At 55.0% G+C, this 14609-nt stretch overlaps 1 protein-coding gene across 1 annotated transcript; it reads left to right on the forward strand.

Annotated features, from left to right (window-relative positions):
• The first annotated feature begins 1885 nt into the window (after positions 1-1885).
• On the forward strand, positions 1886-13329 carry LOC148221035 (uncharacterized). Its single transcript, XM_088179465.1, has 11 exons — positions 1886-2079; positions 2323-2394; positions 2779-2850; positions 3034-3105; positions 3548-3628; positions 3909-3980; positions 4111-4185; positions 4619-4737; positions 5659-6749; positions 6859-10128; positions 11555-13329. The coding sequence occupies exons 1-10, from the start codon at positions 1886-1888 to the stop codon at positions 6970-6972; spliced, it is 1962 nt and encodes a 653-aa protein (XP_088035591.1). The 3' UTR covers positions 6973-10128; positions 11555-13329.
• The last annotated feature ends 1280 nt before the right edge of the window (positions 13330-14609 follow it).

The raw sequence follows: 14609 nt of genomic DNA on the forward strand, positions 1-14609 counted from the left end.
GTCCTCCTGCAGGGGCCATGGCACCCGTGTCCCTGTAGTGCTGGCTTGGAGCTGCACAAGCGGCACTGTCCCCTCTGCACCGCGGAGGTTTCCACCTGCTCCTCCTTCCCTTTAACCTCCTTCACACCCACCTGCCTCCCTTGCAGGGAGACTGATGGTTGCATTGCTGCATCTCCTGCTGACAGGCTGCTGTCATTGAGCAGAATCGTTTTCTCAGGGAGGTTGAATGCACATGCATGAAACGCCCCTTTGGACAATATGGCTCAGAATAGCCTTCAAAGAGTGTCAGCGTGTGGAAGACAGGAAACACAGACATCAGGGAGGAATTTCTTCCTGGAAGGGCTGGGCAGGTCTTGGAAGGGGCTGCCCAAGGAGGTGGTGGACTCCCCATGCCTGGTCGTGCCCAAGAAGCGGCTGCAGGTGGCACGGAGTGCTCTGGCCTGGCTGCCAACGTGGGGATGGGGCACAGCTGGACTCGCTGAAGGCGGAGGTGTTTTCCATGGTCAGCGACACTGAGGCTCCGCGACTCTGTGCCCACGGCCGCAGGCCGCCCTGCCCCAAGCGCTGGCGGAGCCGCCCCGGCCCGAGCTCTTGGCCCGCGCGTTTCTCCTCGGGCCGGGAAGGCCGCTGCCGGTGCCGCCGCCCGGAGCCGGAGCTGCCTGTGGGGTGGAGCGGCAGCGCTTCCCGCCCGGGGCCGGGGCGCCTCTCCGGGCGCTGCTTGCGGGACCGTGCCGGCCTTGCCACAGCTGCCCAAGGCTTCCTTCGCACTCGGGTCGCTGCCGCTGCCGCCGCCGCCGCGCTGAGGCGGAGCTGCCCCGCGCTCTCTGCCGGCACTAACGCGGCGCTGCGGCCGCGTCAAACTGGGAGCTCTGCCCTCAGTGTGCGGGCGCTGCCGCCTCCAGAGTCCGCCCGCCGCAGCGCTTCGCCTCAGGGACTCGGCTGCAGCGGCGCTTCCAGCGGGCTCGTCCGGCCGCCGCCGCTGCTGTTCCCGGCGCGCTGAGGCGGCGCTGCCTCCCCTCCGGCTCCCAGCGCTTCCCGCCATTGGCGCTGCGGCTCCCTCACGCTCTCCCGGCCGACATTCCCGCAGCTTCTTTCGGGAAGCTCCCCTCGCTCTCCCAGCGCCGTGCGCGGGCCTTCGGCCCTTGCTGCATGCCCGCTGCCTACCCAAGGCGCTGTCACCGCCCTGCGCAAGTGCACGGCGCAGGGAAAAGACAGCGAAAGGCTCCTGAGTTTCCAGAGAGAGAGAGGGAGACATCTCTCCCTCATCACCGTCACTGACGCAACTGACGGAACTAGGGGAAATTAACTTCATTTATTACCAACAACATCAGAGCACGATGAGGAAAAGGAAAAGAAATTTCAACACCACCTGTAGCCCCATACAAAAACCGGTCCACACAAACCAAATGAAAATGGGAAGAGCTTCACAGTGACAGGCAGCAGGGTCAGATCGTGTGCTCGGGAGAAATTCTTCCCTGTGAGGGTCGGGGGGCCCTGGCACAGCATGCCCAGAGCAGCAGTGGCTGCCCTTGCATCCCTGGCAGTGTCCCAGGCCAGGCTGGGACAGCCCTTGGAGCAACCTGGGATAGTGGAAGGTGTCACTGCCCATGGCAGGGGTAGCTCATCCTTAAGGCCCCTTCCAAACCAATCCATTCCACCATTCTGCAGATGGGTGGCTCTGAGACAGAGTCATTTGGGGACAGCATCGCCCAAACTCGGGTTTGCTGCAACCTCTGATGTCAAGCAGCAGCACGGTGACACCAGCGTTGCTACAGTGACATGAGAAGGAGCACTGTGACGTTGGCAGCCCCACAGTGACACAGGAACTGCCACAGCTACGCCTCAGGCCTGCATCCCAGGTGACTGCAGCCAGTCCTACATCACCATGGTCCTGAAGGCTTGTCTCGTGCGTGCTCTGCTCCTGCTGGCCCTGCTGCTGGCACTGGACCCCTCGCCAGGAGTGGCCAAGGAGCTCTGCCCACAGCCCTGCCACTGCCCAGGGCGTGGGCGGCTGGACTGCCGGCACACCGGCCTGGCCACCGTGCCCCCAGCCAGCCGCCGCTGGGCCCTCGCCGTCGTGTGAGTCCCGCCGCCCCACAGAGCCCTGCAGCTGCCCCTCCTTGACTCCCTGGTGCTGCAAACCCCTTGTGGGACACCCGGGGGAATCCCTGGCCGTGGACAGGGGGGCTTTGGGGCCCCGAGCTCAGCATGAGGCTGGGCACGCTGGGCCTTCTGCAGGCAAAGCCCGCTTCCAGCTCAGCAGCCCAATGGCACGGAAATGGGTTTTCCTGACAGGGGCCGGGCTCTTTTGTTTCTATGCAGAGATTTCACTGGCAACTCCATTGCTGCTGTTGGAAAACAAGCCTGGAAGGACTACCCGTGGACCGAGACCTTGTAAGTGCCCTGCAGCGTTTCAAATGACAGGAGTTTGGGTCTTTTCCATCCTTAGCTCTGGGCTTGCAGCAGCAGCAGCCCCGACAGACACCACCCGTTTCCATTGGAATTCAAAGCTCGGCTGCTCTGCAAGGACGGGTGTGAATCACCAGGGCTTCCCAGCATGGCAGGACATGCCATGAGCCCAGTCTCTTGCAGCCCAGGGCACTGTCCCTGTGTCTGTTTGTCCAGGGATCAAGCTGTGCTCAGCTCCAGCCAGCCAGGAGCAAATGCCTGCTCTGGCCAGTAGTGGGGACGATGCCTGCAGCAGGAGATTTTCCCATGACAATGCCATTTGCTGCTGGCCAGTGGCCACCCTCACAATGTCCCTGTGTCCCCTTGCAGAGTGCTCAGGGACAATGAGCTGCGGGCAGTGAAGAGCCATTCCCTGGAGGGGCTGTTTCTGCTGAAGCACCTGTAAGCACCGCGCCCTGCCCACGGCCAGGGACTCCTGCCTGCCCCTCCCCGGGGCCCCGCTGCTCAGCCCAGACGCAGCTGTGGGCAGCACGTGGCCTTTGTCCCTCCTGGGATCTGGGCTGCAGAGGCAAGGAAAAGCCACAGGGCAAATGGAAGTGACATTTGGTGTTGTGACTGCAACAGGGATTTGTCCTGCAATGAGATCCTGTCCATTGAGGAACGGGCTTTTGAGCCACTGCCTTTCCTGAAGCTTCTGTGAGTGATCAAGTTCCTTTCTGATGGTTTTAGCGCACTCTTTGCACTGGGCACCCTTCCTGCGTTGGAAAATGCGAAATGGAAAATTCCCGTTCTTTTCCCCACACTTCCTAAATCTGCCCTGCTCAGAGCCCAGCTTAACTGCACAGCTCAATGCTGATGGCTGGACAGCCACGCCAGGGGTACACATCCCAGTGGGCTTATCCACACGCAGCCATCAGAGCAGCCACTTCTTGCAGCCTTGGCCGCATCCTGGGACAGAAATAGAGTCAGCACTTGTGCTCTTCACTTCCCCTCCTGGACAGGCTACAAACACTCAGCAAGCAGCACTTTCCTCCCTCTTTCACCTTCCATTTGCACCTTCCCTCCCAAGGGATGCTGCTTTCCCCCCTCTTCCCGTAGGACAGGCCCGATTCCTTTGTGTGACCTCCTCTTTCCCCAGAAACCTCTCCGGGAATGGCCTCACGCACATCCGCAGCGGCACTTTCCAGGCCTGGCATGGCATGCGCTTTCTCCAGGAGCTGTAAGTGGCACCAGGGCGAAAGGCACGGCAGGGCGAGTCTCTGCAGGGTCTCTGCAGGGTCACTAGGCAAGAGCAGCTTTGCCCTCTGCAAAGTCCTGATTGCGCCTGTGGGTGTCAGCCAGGGAGCAGCAGGAGCGTGCAGCTGCAAAGGCCCTTTCCCCTGCCCGGCTCATCTCCTGCAGGGCTTCCTTCAAAGCGGCCGGGCCATCCCCACGTGCCCGGCACGTGAGCCAGCTCACGGCCTTGCCATCAGCCCTGACAGATCTCTCTTGTTTCTCAGCATCCTCAGCCATAACCCGCTGGCTGTCATTGCTGACGATGCCTTCTTCAAGCTGCCCTCACTGAGCTCTCTGTAAGTATTGGCTCCTTTGGAGCACATCAACAGAGATCTGTGTCACTCTCGAGTGCCCTGTTCTCAGGAAAGCAGCGCAGGTGCAGCAGCAAATCCCGAGAATTTAAGGAGGTCTTTCCAATGCTTGCAGAGACCTGAGTGCCACCCAAGTGACTTCGCAGACGCTGCTGCTGCTCCTGCAGACCACGTTGAGCTTGGAAACCCTGTGAGTGTGTGGGATTGAGCCCCAGCTGCCAGTAGGCCCCGAGTACTGGGACAAGGGCTCTGCCTGGGGAAGAAATCCGTGTGCCACAAAGGCAGAAGAAGCCCAGTAAGCTCAAGAGTTGCTGTTTCCTTCCGAGTACCTGTGAAAACTCAGCAGCTCAGATACACCTTTTGTGTGGCTTGCTGCAGGCTTCTCAAAGGGGACTTTGAGCTCCAGGCAGGCGGGTGCATGTCTGTGTCCCATGGTACTTTGGGAGCCGTTGCACTTTGCAGGATAAAATCCCCTTTGGAATGTTTTGCATTGGGAGTGCGGGGACTGGGGCACACAGTGAAGCACAAGCCCCATGCGTGGTATCCGTGTGTTCCCCGAGTTGGGCTCGGAGCCATGGATTGGGTGGCGGCGTGTTCCTGCAAGAATCCCCTCTTGTCTTTAGCCAAGTGCCCAAGGATGTGGCCTGCTGCCTGTGCCAGGAGCGTCCGCTCGCCGAGAGCCCGTGCAGGAGCATCCAGTTCCTCTGCGAGAAGCTGTGCAGCACCAGCGCCCCGCAGTGCGGTTGGTGTCCGGAGGGGCTGGCGGGGAGCTCAAATCTGACACTTCTCTTGAGCCGGGGGAGATGCTGCAGCACTGCCCCGTCTTGGGGGGTCCTGATCTCCCCTTGGAGTACAGGACTTGGACAAACACCTTGGGTTGAAAAGTTCCTGCTGACTGTACAAATCTTGCGTGTCACATAATGTCTGGAGAAGGAACAGCTCACTGGCATCTCCTGCACTGCCCACCTTCAGGGAAAAGGGCAGGGCCCCCGATGTGCTCTGCAGGGTGACCACCAAGCACCATTAAGCCCTCGTTGGCCTGTGCAGGGGGAGCAAAGCAGCGTCCTGCTCGAGCTGGGCACGGGGCAGAGAACATCCATCCACAGCAGGGCGAGGCTGCACTTCTGCAAACAGATACAGCCAGGTTTCGCAAGGTCCCCAGGGAGCTCGGTTCTCTCACTGCCTCAGCCCCAGCTTTCCCATAGCACAGCCCCAGAGCTCTGGTGCCCTTGAGGAAGTTTTTCATGGTGGAACAACTTGAGCTGCTGCTGCTGCTGCTGTTGGGAAGGGCCCTGCAGCAAAGGAGTCCCTGGGCTTTTCTCCCCTGCCAGGCTGTGCCCCTGTTGCAGTGCTGGTCTTTCCTCTGGGGTCTCTGGCTCCTCACTGACCCCTGCAGAGCAACCCAAGCCTGGCTCATCTGGAGCTGTGGAAAACTCTCCCACACAAACCCATTCCTCAGGGATCTTTCCCTCCCATCCAGAGCCCCAGGAGACACCAGGAAAGAAGCAGCTCTCTGCTCTGCCCTGCCCCAAGGCGATAATGGAATGGATTGAAGGGGTCCTCTCCTCTCCACAGCACATCTCCCACTCTGCTCTCGCGCTGCCTGGCTTTGAGACGAGGTCGGGCTGCTCGGGCTAGCCTCTGAGCCTGTGTTTGTGCCGAGCCGCTGATCTGCTCTCTTGCTGTTCTCCAGCTCACACAAGTCTGCTACGGACACGGGGAGCAATAACGGACGTGGAACAACCCAGAAAGCTGAACACCAGGCCAGTGTTGAGCCTCAAGCCCAAGGAGCCTTCAGTGGGAGATCATGGAACTGTAGCACTTGCGGTTGCCCTGAGCCTGAGCACTGAGGGTGATGTCAGCAGCCTGGACAATTCCAGAACCAGTTCAGATCCCCCTCAGCATCTCCTGGGGCACAAAGGCAGAACAAGTGTTGATGACCTGACGACCAAGCTCAAGAAGAAGCTGTACAAGTCTGAGAGCATCAAGACTGTGAAAAGCATTGTCTCACATCATCCCCAGCCTGCCGGGCTGAAAGATGTGCTAGAAAAGACACTCTCAAGCTGGGATCTCAAGAAGCAGGACTCACGTTTAAACTGGCAAGCACTGAACCCTTGGGATCTACCTGGTGACTTAAACCAGCCAAAGAAGGAGCACAGCCAGTATAGGGTTGGACAGAATCAGTTTTTCTTCCAACTCTGGAGACCTCTGAAAGTGGAGCCAAAGCCTAGAGCTGACCAGGGTCTAAACAGGAACCTGGATTTTCTCTCTGACCCGTTGGTTCAGAGCCGCCCCACTGCGAGCAGCAGGGGAAAGGCCACGGCTGAAGAGGTGCATTCCTATCTAGGTGGGCACCCTCTGATCATCCCTGACACCATAAACAGATACTTGAAGCAACAGAAAGAAGGCACCATGTTCCTCAATAAACCTTGGAACCCCCAAAGTCCAGACCTTGCGCCTATTCCAGGAGAACTCTTGGAAACCACAGCTGAGCATCAGCAGCACCCTTTGGAGCCAGACAAAGGCCTGCAAACTTTCATGGCCCATGTGGAGCGAGCCCTGAGGGTGGACTGCATGCTGCCCCAGCCCCAGCTGGCCTGTGTCAGGATAATCTCAAAGATCGAGTTGCTTCTTAATGTGCTTAGTGAGAGGCAAGAGACCCGTGGAGCCTCTGACCACATGGACCTGTGTCATCTGCAAGAGAACATCTCCAGACGCACAGTTTTGGAGGAGGATCAGGAATCCACAGAAAAGGTAGAGAGCTGCTGGGCACTGCTGCATGTGGCCTTCTGGGCAGGGAAGAATGGAAGGAGTAATCCTCTTGCCCCTCATGATCTCATGATATTCTTTCCTTCTCTCCCAGCCAAAGCCAGAGACCATGGATGATACAATCATGCTCATTGTACTGCTGTCTGTCATCGCAGTCATTTTACTGATACTGAAGGGTGTCTTCCACGTAAGCCAATATCTTGTTTGACACACAGCTGTCTGTCTTGTAGCTGGAGTGCCCAGGTGATGAGCCCCGGGTGCCACTGCAGATGCCCCTGCAAGTGCTGGGTACCACTGGAGATGTTTCTTCCAAGCCTGGAGCCTGTGGCAGCTTCCACAGTACCAGGCTCAGCAGGGTTCAGCGTGCCTTGGGAAACTTGTCCTGCCTTCTGTTCCCACTCTCCTCAGCTTTGCTTTGCTCTCCTACCTTCAGCCATGCAGCAATGAGATTGGGAGCTCTGGGAGTTCAGAACAGTTCTGGGAGTTCCTGCAGAGAGAAACAGGAAATTGGGAAGGAAGAATAGATTCTTTTTTAAATCATTGCTGCTGGGACAGACTTCCATGTGTGTAGAACAGGCTGGGTTGGATGAAGGATCTTTTGGTCTCCCATGTTTTGTAGAGTATGACAAGAAAACTCTGGTGTTACAAGTCTCTCTCCTTTCCAAGGTGTGTTTTCAATGTACTGCAGCAGTTTGCCGACAGCTACTCAGCAGGAAATCATGGCTGAGAAGGTAACTGCTCCCTGCCCATGCCACTGCTGTGCCACCTAGAGTCTGCTGTGCAGAGAAACTCTTCCTTGAGCCTCGCAGCCGCACTGGTGCCACTGCCCAGGACTCCCCTGGCTGTGTTTCAAACACATCACATTTGGGGGAGCCCTGGGAAAGGGAGTCCTGAGCAACAGCGCTGGGCATGGCCAGGAGCTCCCAGCCCAACCAGCCCTTCATGCACCAGTGATGTTCCCCTGGATGGGGTGCATGTGTTGGGCCAGCCAAGGATGTCCTTTCTGGGGCCCCCATCTTCTTTGGGCTCAGCTGAAATGCCCCCGAGCAGGAAGAGGTGCTGCAACTCCTGCAGCCCTCCCTGACCAAATCTTCCTGCTTATTTTCTTTGGTTTTCAGGTTGTCTGTAAAACTGCAACAGAGATGGAGGAAGAATAAGTACAGGGATGCAGAGCAGGTAAGGGCAGGAAGCAGATGCCAGTTCTGCTCCTCTCTCTGCACCACCTACTCTTCCTCACCTCTCCAAATCCTTCCATTCCATGGCAATTTCCAGGACTTGCCTGAGCTCAGTGAAGATGAGCTGCTGTTGGTCCAATACATCATGGATGTCCTTGACAAAGAAGAAGAGGAATTTGAGAAACAAATGCAGAAAGAGAATACAGATACCTTGCAGGAAGAGACCCAACATGAAAACCTCGAATGGGGGAGAGAAGATTTTCAGGATACGGAGAACAAGAAAGTAGGATGCTATCACTTGCTCTCCAGCTCCTATTCTGATACAAGATCTTCTAAAACTTTCCTTGGATGCCATTTTCTTATCTATTTCGTTGGATCCTAATTCTTGCCTTGGAGGCTATTTCCTTGGCTATTTTCTCACTTCTATTTTTTTGACTCTTTTCTTGACCTTATTTCCTTGGATGTTGTTTCTTTGCTGTTACTCCAGATGGAGGAAGCCTAAGGAAACACTGTTACCCGGAGACAAGATGTTCCAGCCTGGAGCCTGCCCTGCATCCAGCACCCCAAGATCTGGACCACTGAGTGCATGACCCCTCCCTGCAGGGGAGGATGCTGCTGGTGGGTGCCATGCTTAGGACACCCCAAAGTCCTCTGGGGACGGGGACTGGGGTGTCCCAAGCAGTCACCGCAGCCAGGCTCCAGAGCTGCAGCTTTACGGGGCCATGACATCCTGTGGGCACCCTGCGCATGTGACACAGCCTGCTGTGTACAGATGTTGTGTCTCTTCCCATCTTGGAATGCTTTCCCAATAAATGCTGGTTTTGTATAACCAAAGTGTCCTGGAAGTGTCCATGGGTTTGCTGGGCTGTGCCCATTTCTGTGGGGCTGTGCACACGTGTACAGGGTTGTACTATTGTACATGGTGCTAGAAGCAGGACTCATGTTTGAAGTGACAAGCACTGACCCTTGGGATGTACCTGGGGGGTTAAACCCCACTCATGACAAGTCTGTTGATAGACACCTCAGAGATGAGGTGGAAGATCAAGCTCCAAATCAGAACTATTTCAGTCGTCACAAACAGCTAAAGAAGGAGGACAGCCAGCATTGGGTTGGACATAATCAGCTTTTCTACCAGGTTTTGAACCCTGTGAAAGCAGAGAGAGAGCCCAGAGCCAAAGCCACCAAAGCTGAGCAGGGTCTAAACAGGAACCTGGATTTTCTCTCTGACCCGTTGGTTCAGAGATGCCCCACTGCGAGCAGCGGGGGAAAGGCCATGGCTGAAGAGGAGCATTCCTATCTAGGTGGGCACCCTCTGTGTTGTATTGCGTTATTTTATTGTTATTAGATGGTTTGTTCCATTGTTTGTACCCCCCCCGTTATAATTCAGTTGCCCTAATTCCCGCCTTCCCTTGATCAATCAACCCAAGTCCCAACCCACCTTCCAGAACCTTCCCTGTCCCTCACTCTAGTCCCTGCCCCAGAGATTGTCAATCCCTCCTAGCCCCTCCTATCCTTCTAGTATCTTCTGTATCAGTCATCCCCTTCTTAGCATATGACTTGATGTTACATGTATTTCCCCGCCTATGTTTCCCCCTGTTGGTTGTATGTATAATCAGCCCCGCCTTATGTTACACCCCCAAACTGTAGCGATTGGTTGCTGTATTGTACCCTCCCTTGCGGGAGGGCCCCTATTTAAGTTGCTGCACACCTGTGTTCCCTGCCTTTTGTGGTTCCCTTCCCTCGATCCCAATTGTCCTCCCTCCCTCAATAAATCCTGCTTCACCGGAACCTCAGAAGGACTCTCTCTCGATCCTTTGCTCTTCCCCGGACGCGTGTACGGCTGTTAGGGTTCAGAGCCCTACCCACATTCCGGGTTCCCCTGAATCCTGGAAGTGGTCCACTCTTGGCGCTGGTCTTGCCTTCAGGAGCTAGCTGGGCGAGTTGGTGCAGGGTGGAGAAGGAGGGCCGTGTCAGCTGGCGCCCAACGTGGGGCCATTTGACGGAGTGACCTCATGAAGAACTTCCAAGGATCTGAGGATCTGGAAGTGTTGGCCGTTAGCTACCCCGGTGACGGCAGGCTGATTCCAGCAGCATTCCCAGGGGTGAGGACAACAACCTTCCAGCACCAGGAAGGCTGTCCTCGGAGGAGGAGACCTTGTCTGCAGCACCACGCTCGGGACCACGGGAGGGTAAGTATCCCCCAGGGACCCTAGGGGTGAAAGGGACTTATCGGGGCTGGCCACCCCATGGTGAGGGCAGGGAGCATTGCCCCAGGAGGGGGCAACGGGCTCTAGCCCTAGGTGGTTCCCCAAGCCCTTTAGTTTTTTAAGTTGTCCTTTGCTGCAAGCAGGGGTGGATTTTGCTGTGCCGACCAGTAAGATCAGAGTATGGGTGCTAAAGTGTCGGCGCAGCAGAGAGAGATTTACAACCAAGTTGTGGGTACCCTGGTAGGAGGGAAGAAAAATTTTTCTAAGGGAAGTTTAAAAAAGTTCGTTAGATGGCTTACTTTCCATTTTCCTGAAGTGTCCCCTCAAAGTGTAAAAACTGTCCCCTTTTGGGACGCGGTGGGCTTGAGATTATCAGAGTTAGGGGCCCAGGGGGACTATTCAGTTGGAAAATTCATTGTGTTGTTTTTTACAATTCAGTCTGTTCTAAAAGAGAATAAGGGAGTGGACAGTAAGCAAAGCGAACCTCCCCAGTTTACCTTTTCCCTTTTCCCAACCCCTCAATCCCTCTACCGGGGGATCTGCGCGGGGCAGCCTGGCAACGATTGCAGGCAAGCCTGGCCAGGGAAACCAGCCACTGCTCGCCTGGCCCCCTGCAATCTCCCCAGTTCCCTAGCCCTGGCGGCAAGGGCCCTGCTGCCAGGGATCCTTTCCTAAATCCCTCTGCCCTGAAACCTTTTTCCCCAGTTTCCCCAGTTACTACCCCAGTTCCATCTCCGGTTTTCACCCCTATCCTCGCACCTGCTCCTACCCCGGGACCCACCCTTGCATCTTACCCTGAGCCACAAAATGGCGCCCCTATCCCTGGAGCACAAGATGGCGTCGACCACGTGGTGTGGTCGTCCCCTTGTGCTCCTCCTCCTGGCCCGTCCCTTTCTTCTCCCTCGGCTCCTCCCCTTGATCCTTATCCCAACCCCTACCCTTCACCAGTTACCACCCTCTGTCCTTTCCCCATGTCAGAGTCCACCCAATTATGTCATTCAGCTCCGCCCCCAGCAGGCCCCTCCTATTGTGATCCTGAAGGAGGGTCATCTCGGGAGGAACAAAAAAGAGCGGAGCACAGTGCTGCCTCGTGTGAGGAGAAAAATGAGGCAGGCTGCCAGGGGGACTCAGGGGAGGACGTTTACCGGAGGCGACAGAGGATCCAAGAATGGGATCCACATCCCCCCTTGGGCTTGGCTCTGGCTGACAGCATACACAGGTCTCAGCCAGGGCCAATCCTAAAGGACGTAAAGGTCACCTCCTTGCGTCGTCGAAGACGCTCCTCCATTTGACATCAACTGTCCTCAGGTGGCTCAGACACCCCCCTTCAGAATCCTTTCTTAAACCCTTTTTCCTTTCTCCAATTCCCTAAAGTGTTATATGAATTATGTTGCCTCTTTTCTTTTAGAAGAATAACCTCCCCTTTCCTTCAAAATACCCTAAGCGCCCCTGGGGTTCCCACTGCAAACCCTTCCCCATCCCCATGAACTCCTTGGGATGCTCCCTGGACTTCGAGCACCTCATGGAGGACGCAACCCTGTCTCCGGTGGACCCTAAGGATATCTGTGGGCAGCACAAAAGTCGTCTTCACCATCACCGACAGCAAGACACTCAAGCGAAGTCACCAGAAGCAAATCTAAGAAACTAAAGGACTTTCTCGGGATGGTTGACTTCTACGTTTTGAACAGTTCTGTTAATTATGTCAGTTTTGTTTCCGCTTTCCCCTACCATTTCAGTTTTTAAGATTACTTTCAAAGGCGTCTCCCCCACACTGGTACCATCAACTTAATCTTCTTAAAAAGAAAAGGGGGAGATGTTGTATTGCATTATTTTATTGTTATTAGATGGTTTGTTCCATTGTTTGTACCCCCCCCGTTATAATTCAGTTGCCCTAATTCCCGCCTTCCCTTGATCAATCAACCCAAGTCCCAACCCACCTTCCAGAACCTTCCCTGTCGCTCACTCTAGTCCCTGCCCCAGAGATTGTCAATCCCTCCTAGCCCCTCCTATCCTTCTAGTATCTTCTGTATCAGTCATCCCCTTCTTAGCATATGACTTGATGTTACATGTATTTCCCCGCCTATGTTTCCCCCTGTTGGTTGTATGTATAATCAGCCCCGCCTTATGTTACACCCCCAAACTGTAGCGATTGGTTGCTGTATTGTACCCTCCCTTGGGGGAGGGCCCCTATTTAAGTTGCTGCACACCTGTGTTCCCTGCCTTTTGTGGTTCCCTTCCCTCGATCCCAGTTGTCCTCCCTCCCTCAATAAATCCTGCTTCACCGGAACCTCAGAAGGACTCTCTCTCGATCCTTTGCTCTTCCCCGGACGCGTGTACGGCCGTTAGGGTTCAGAGCCCTACCCACATTCCGGGTTCCCCTGAATCCTGGAAGTGGTCCACTCTTGGCGCTGGTCTTGCCTTCAGGAGCTAGCTGGGCGAGTTGGTGCAGGGTGGAGAAGGCGGGCCACCTCACCTCTGATCATCCCTGACACCATAAACAGATACTGGAAGCAACAGAAAGAAGGCTCCATGTTCCTCAATAAACCTTGGAACCCCCAAAGTCCAGACCTTGCGCCGGTACCAGGAAAACTCTTGGAAACCACGGGTGATCATCACCAGGTCGCTCTGGAGCCAGACAAAGGCCTGCGAAGTTTCATGGCCCACATGGAGCAAGCCCTGAGGGTGGACTGCATCCTGCCCCAGCTCCAGCAGGCCTGTGTGTCCTGGTTTAGGGCAAATTTGGGAGGAAACCTCTGAATGGGGTCCTGCTAGGAAAGGGATTCAAGCAGTCCCTCCTCCAATCGGCTCGGGAAAAATAATTTCTTCAGAGAGAAGTGGAAAAGTGTTTATTCAACAGGCAACACATCTCTCAGCACAAAAATGAACGATATCAAACAGCAAAACTTCTCGCCATTTTGAAGAGATGACAGATTTAGAAGAGTTCTTTCTGTGGGCTGCCCGGCTCACTCAGTCTGTTCTCAGTCCTTCCGGTGCTGGGGAATGCTGCGGCCCAGGCCAGGCCCAGTCGACCACAGGTGTGAGCTCCCAGTGCTCTTCTGGATTTTCAGTCCAGAGCAGGTTCAAACAGTTCCAGGAAAAAGGAAAAGAAAAACAAAACATAATCCAGGGAGCTTCTCTGCCTCAGCTAGCCAGAAAAACTAACCAAAAGTAAAAAAGAGAGCTCTCTCGCTGTCCACTGCAGACAACACCGTCTGTGAGCAGGAATGCGGGGGAGCCAGTGCAGTCTCTGATAACAAACTCTGCACTTCTTTTTTTCCCTTCTTCACTCCTGGAACCAGTCTTAAAGTTGCAGAATTTAATATTCAACACTAATAGATCAGACAATTTGGGGATACAGGCATCATACAGTCACCCCAAGACACTGTGCCAAGATGGTCTCGAAGAACAGGCTGATTCTAAATGTGCTCAGTGAGAGGCAAGAGACCCATGGAGCCTCTGATCACATGGACCAGTGTCGTCTACAAGAGAACATGATCATTCACATGGCCTTGCGGAAGGGCATGAAACTCACAAGAAAGGTAGGAGAGCTGCTGGGCACTGCTGCATGCATCTTTTTCAGGATGAGTCTTCTTGCCCCTCAGTACATGATGGATGCCCTTAATAAAGAAGAATTCCAATAAGAGACACAATGCAAAGAACTCAGGTGAAGGGGAAAAGAATTTAAGAAGGTGTCCTGGTTTGAAAAACAGATGTCTGCTACGGAAACAGGGTCTTCCCTTGAAATGGAGAAAGTAAATCTCTCCCTCTGAACTAGAATAATTTTGAAATTAAGGGGCTCTCAGGCAAACATATGGGGATAAACAGTTCTTTACTAGTATATATAACAAGGCAAACAAAACAACAACTATGAAATTAACAACAAACAGAACAGTAACCAAGTTCCGGTCCTCTCGACCACGGGCACTTTTCCACTTGGAATGGTTACCATCACAGCTGGCAGGCAGCAGTGGCAGGACAGATGCGACGATCCTTCCACAGCTGCAGGGGCGCTGGGGAGATGGTGGCTGTGTCTGAGACTGGAAGGGATGGAGGAGAAGCAAGACGCTTGGAGAATATCAAGGTGAAATGGGAGGACATCCTAGTAGGTCCAGGGGTGCGGGGTCTAACAACAGGAGAGGCAGCTCCCAGCATTGGGATGGTGGCGTTAGCAGCGACCTTCCTCCTCTGAAACCAAGAGTGAGCGAGAGCAGTGAGTAACTGCCCCCCTCCCCCCGCAAAAAAAACTCCCCCAAAAAACCAGGGAGGTTCCCCCTCCACCTCGTTTCTCAAGGACCTAGCCATCAGTGCTTCTTAGTATGTCACTGGGAAAAAATTCCACAGGCAGAGGGAAGGAAAAATCAACGCCCAATAAAAGGTGACACAGTAATTGAGACACCAACCATCCTCCTCCACCTCTTGTTCCAACAGAGGAACTGCTGAGCCTTTCCCTGGGTGCTTTTCCT

The sequence above is a fragment of the Sturnus vulgaris genome, chromosome 27, assembly GCF_052056855.1.
Source record: "Sturnus vulgaris isolate bStuVul1 chromosome 27, bStuVul1.hap1, whole genome shotgun sequence".
Taxonomy (NCBI): Eukaryota; Metazoa; Chordata; class Aves; order Passeriformes; family Sturnidae; genus Sturnus; species Sturnus vulgaris.

What these genes read in the sequence shown, in the direction of transcription:
- LOC148221035 (XM_088179465.1), top strand. Translation starts at nt 1,886, where the DNA reads ATGGTCCTGAAGGCTTGTCTCGTGCGTGCTCTGCTCCTGCTGGCCCTG. An exon ending in CGCTGGGCCCTCGCCGTCGT is followed by an intron (nt 2,080 to 2,322) that starts GTGAGTCCCGCC and finishes GTTTCTATGCAG; the next exon opens with AGATTTCACTGGCAACTCCA. An exon ending in CTGTTTCTGCTGAAGCACCT is followed by an intron (nt 2,851 to 3,033) that starts GTAAGCACCGCG and finishes TGACTGCAACAG; the next exon opens with GGATTTGTCCTGCAATGAGA.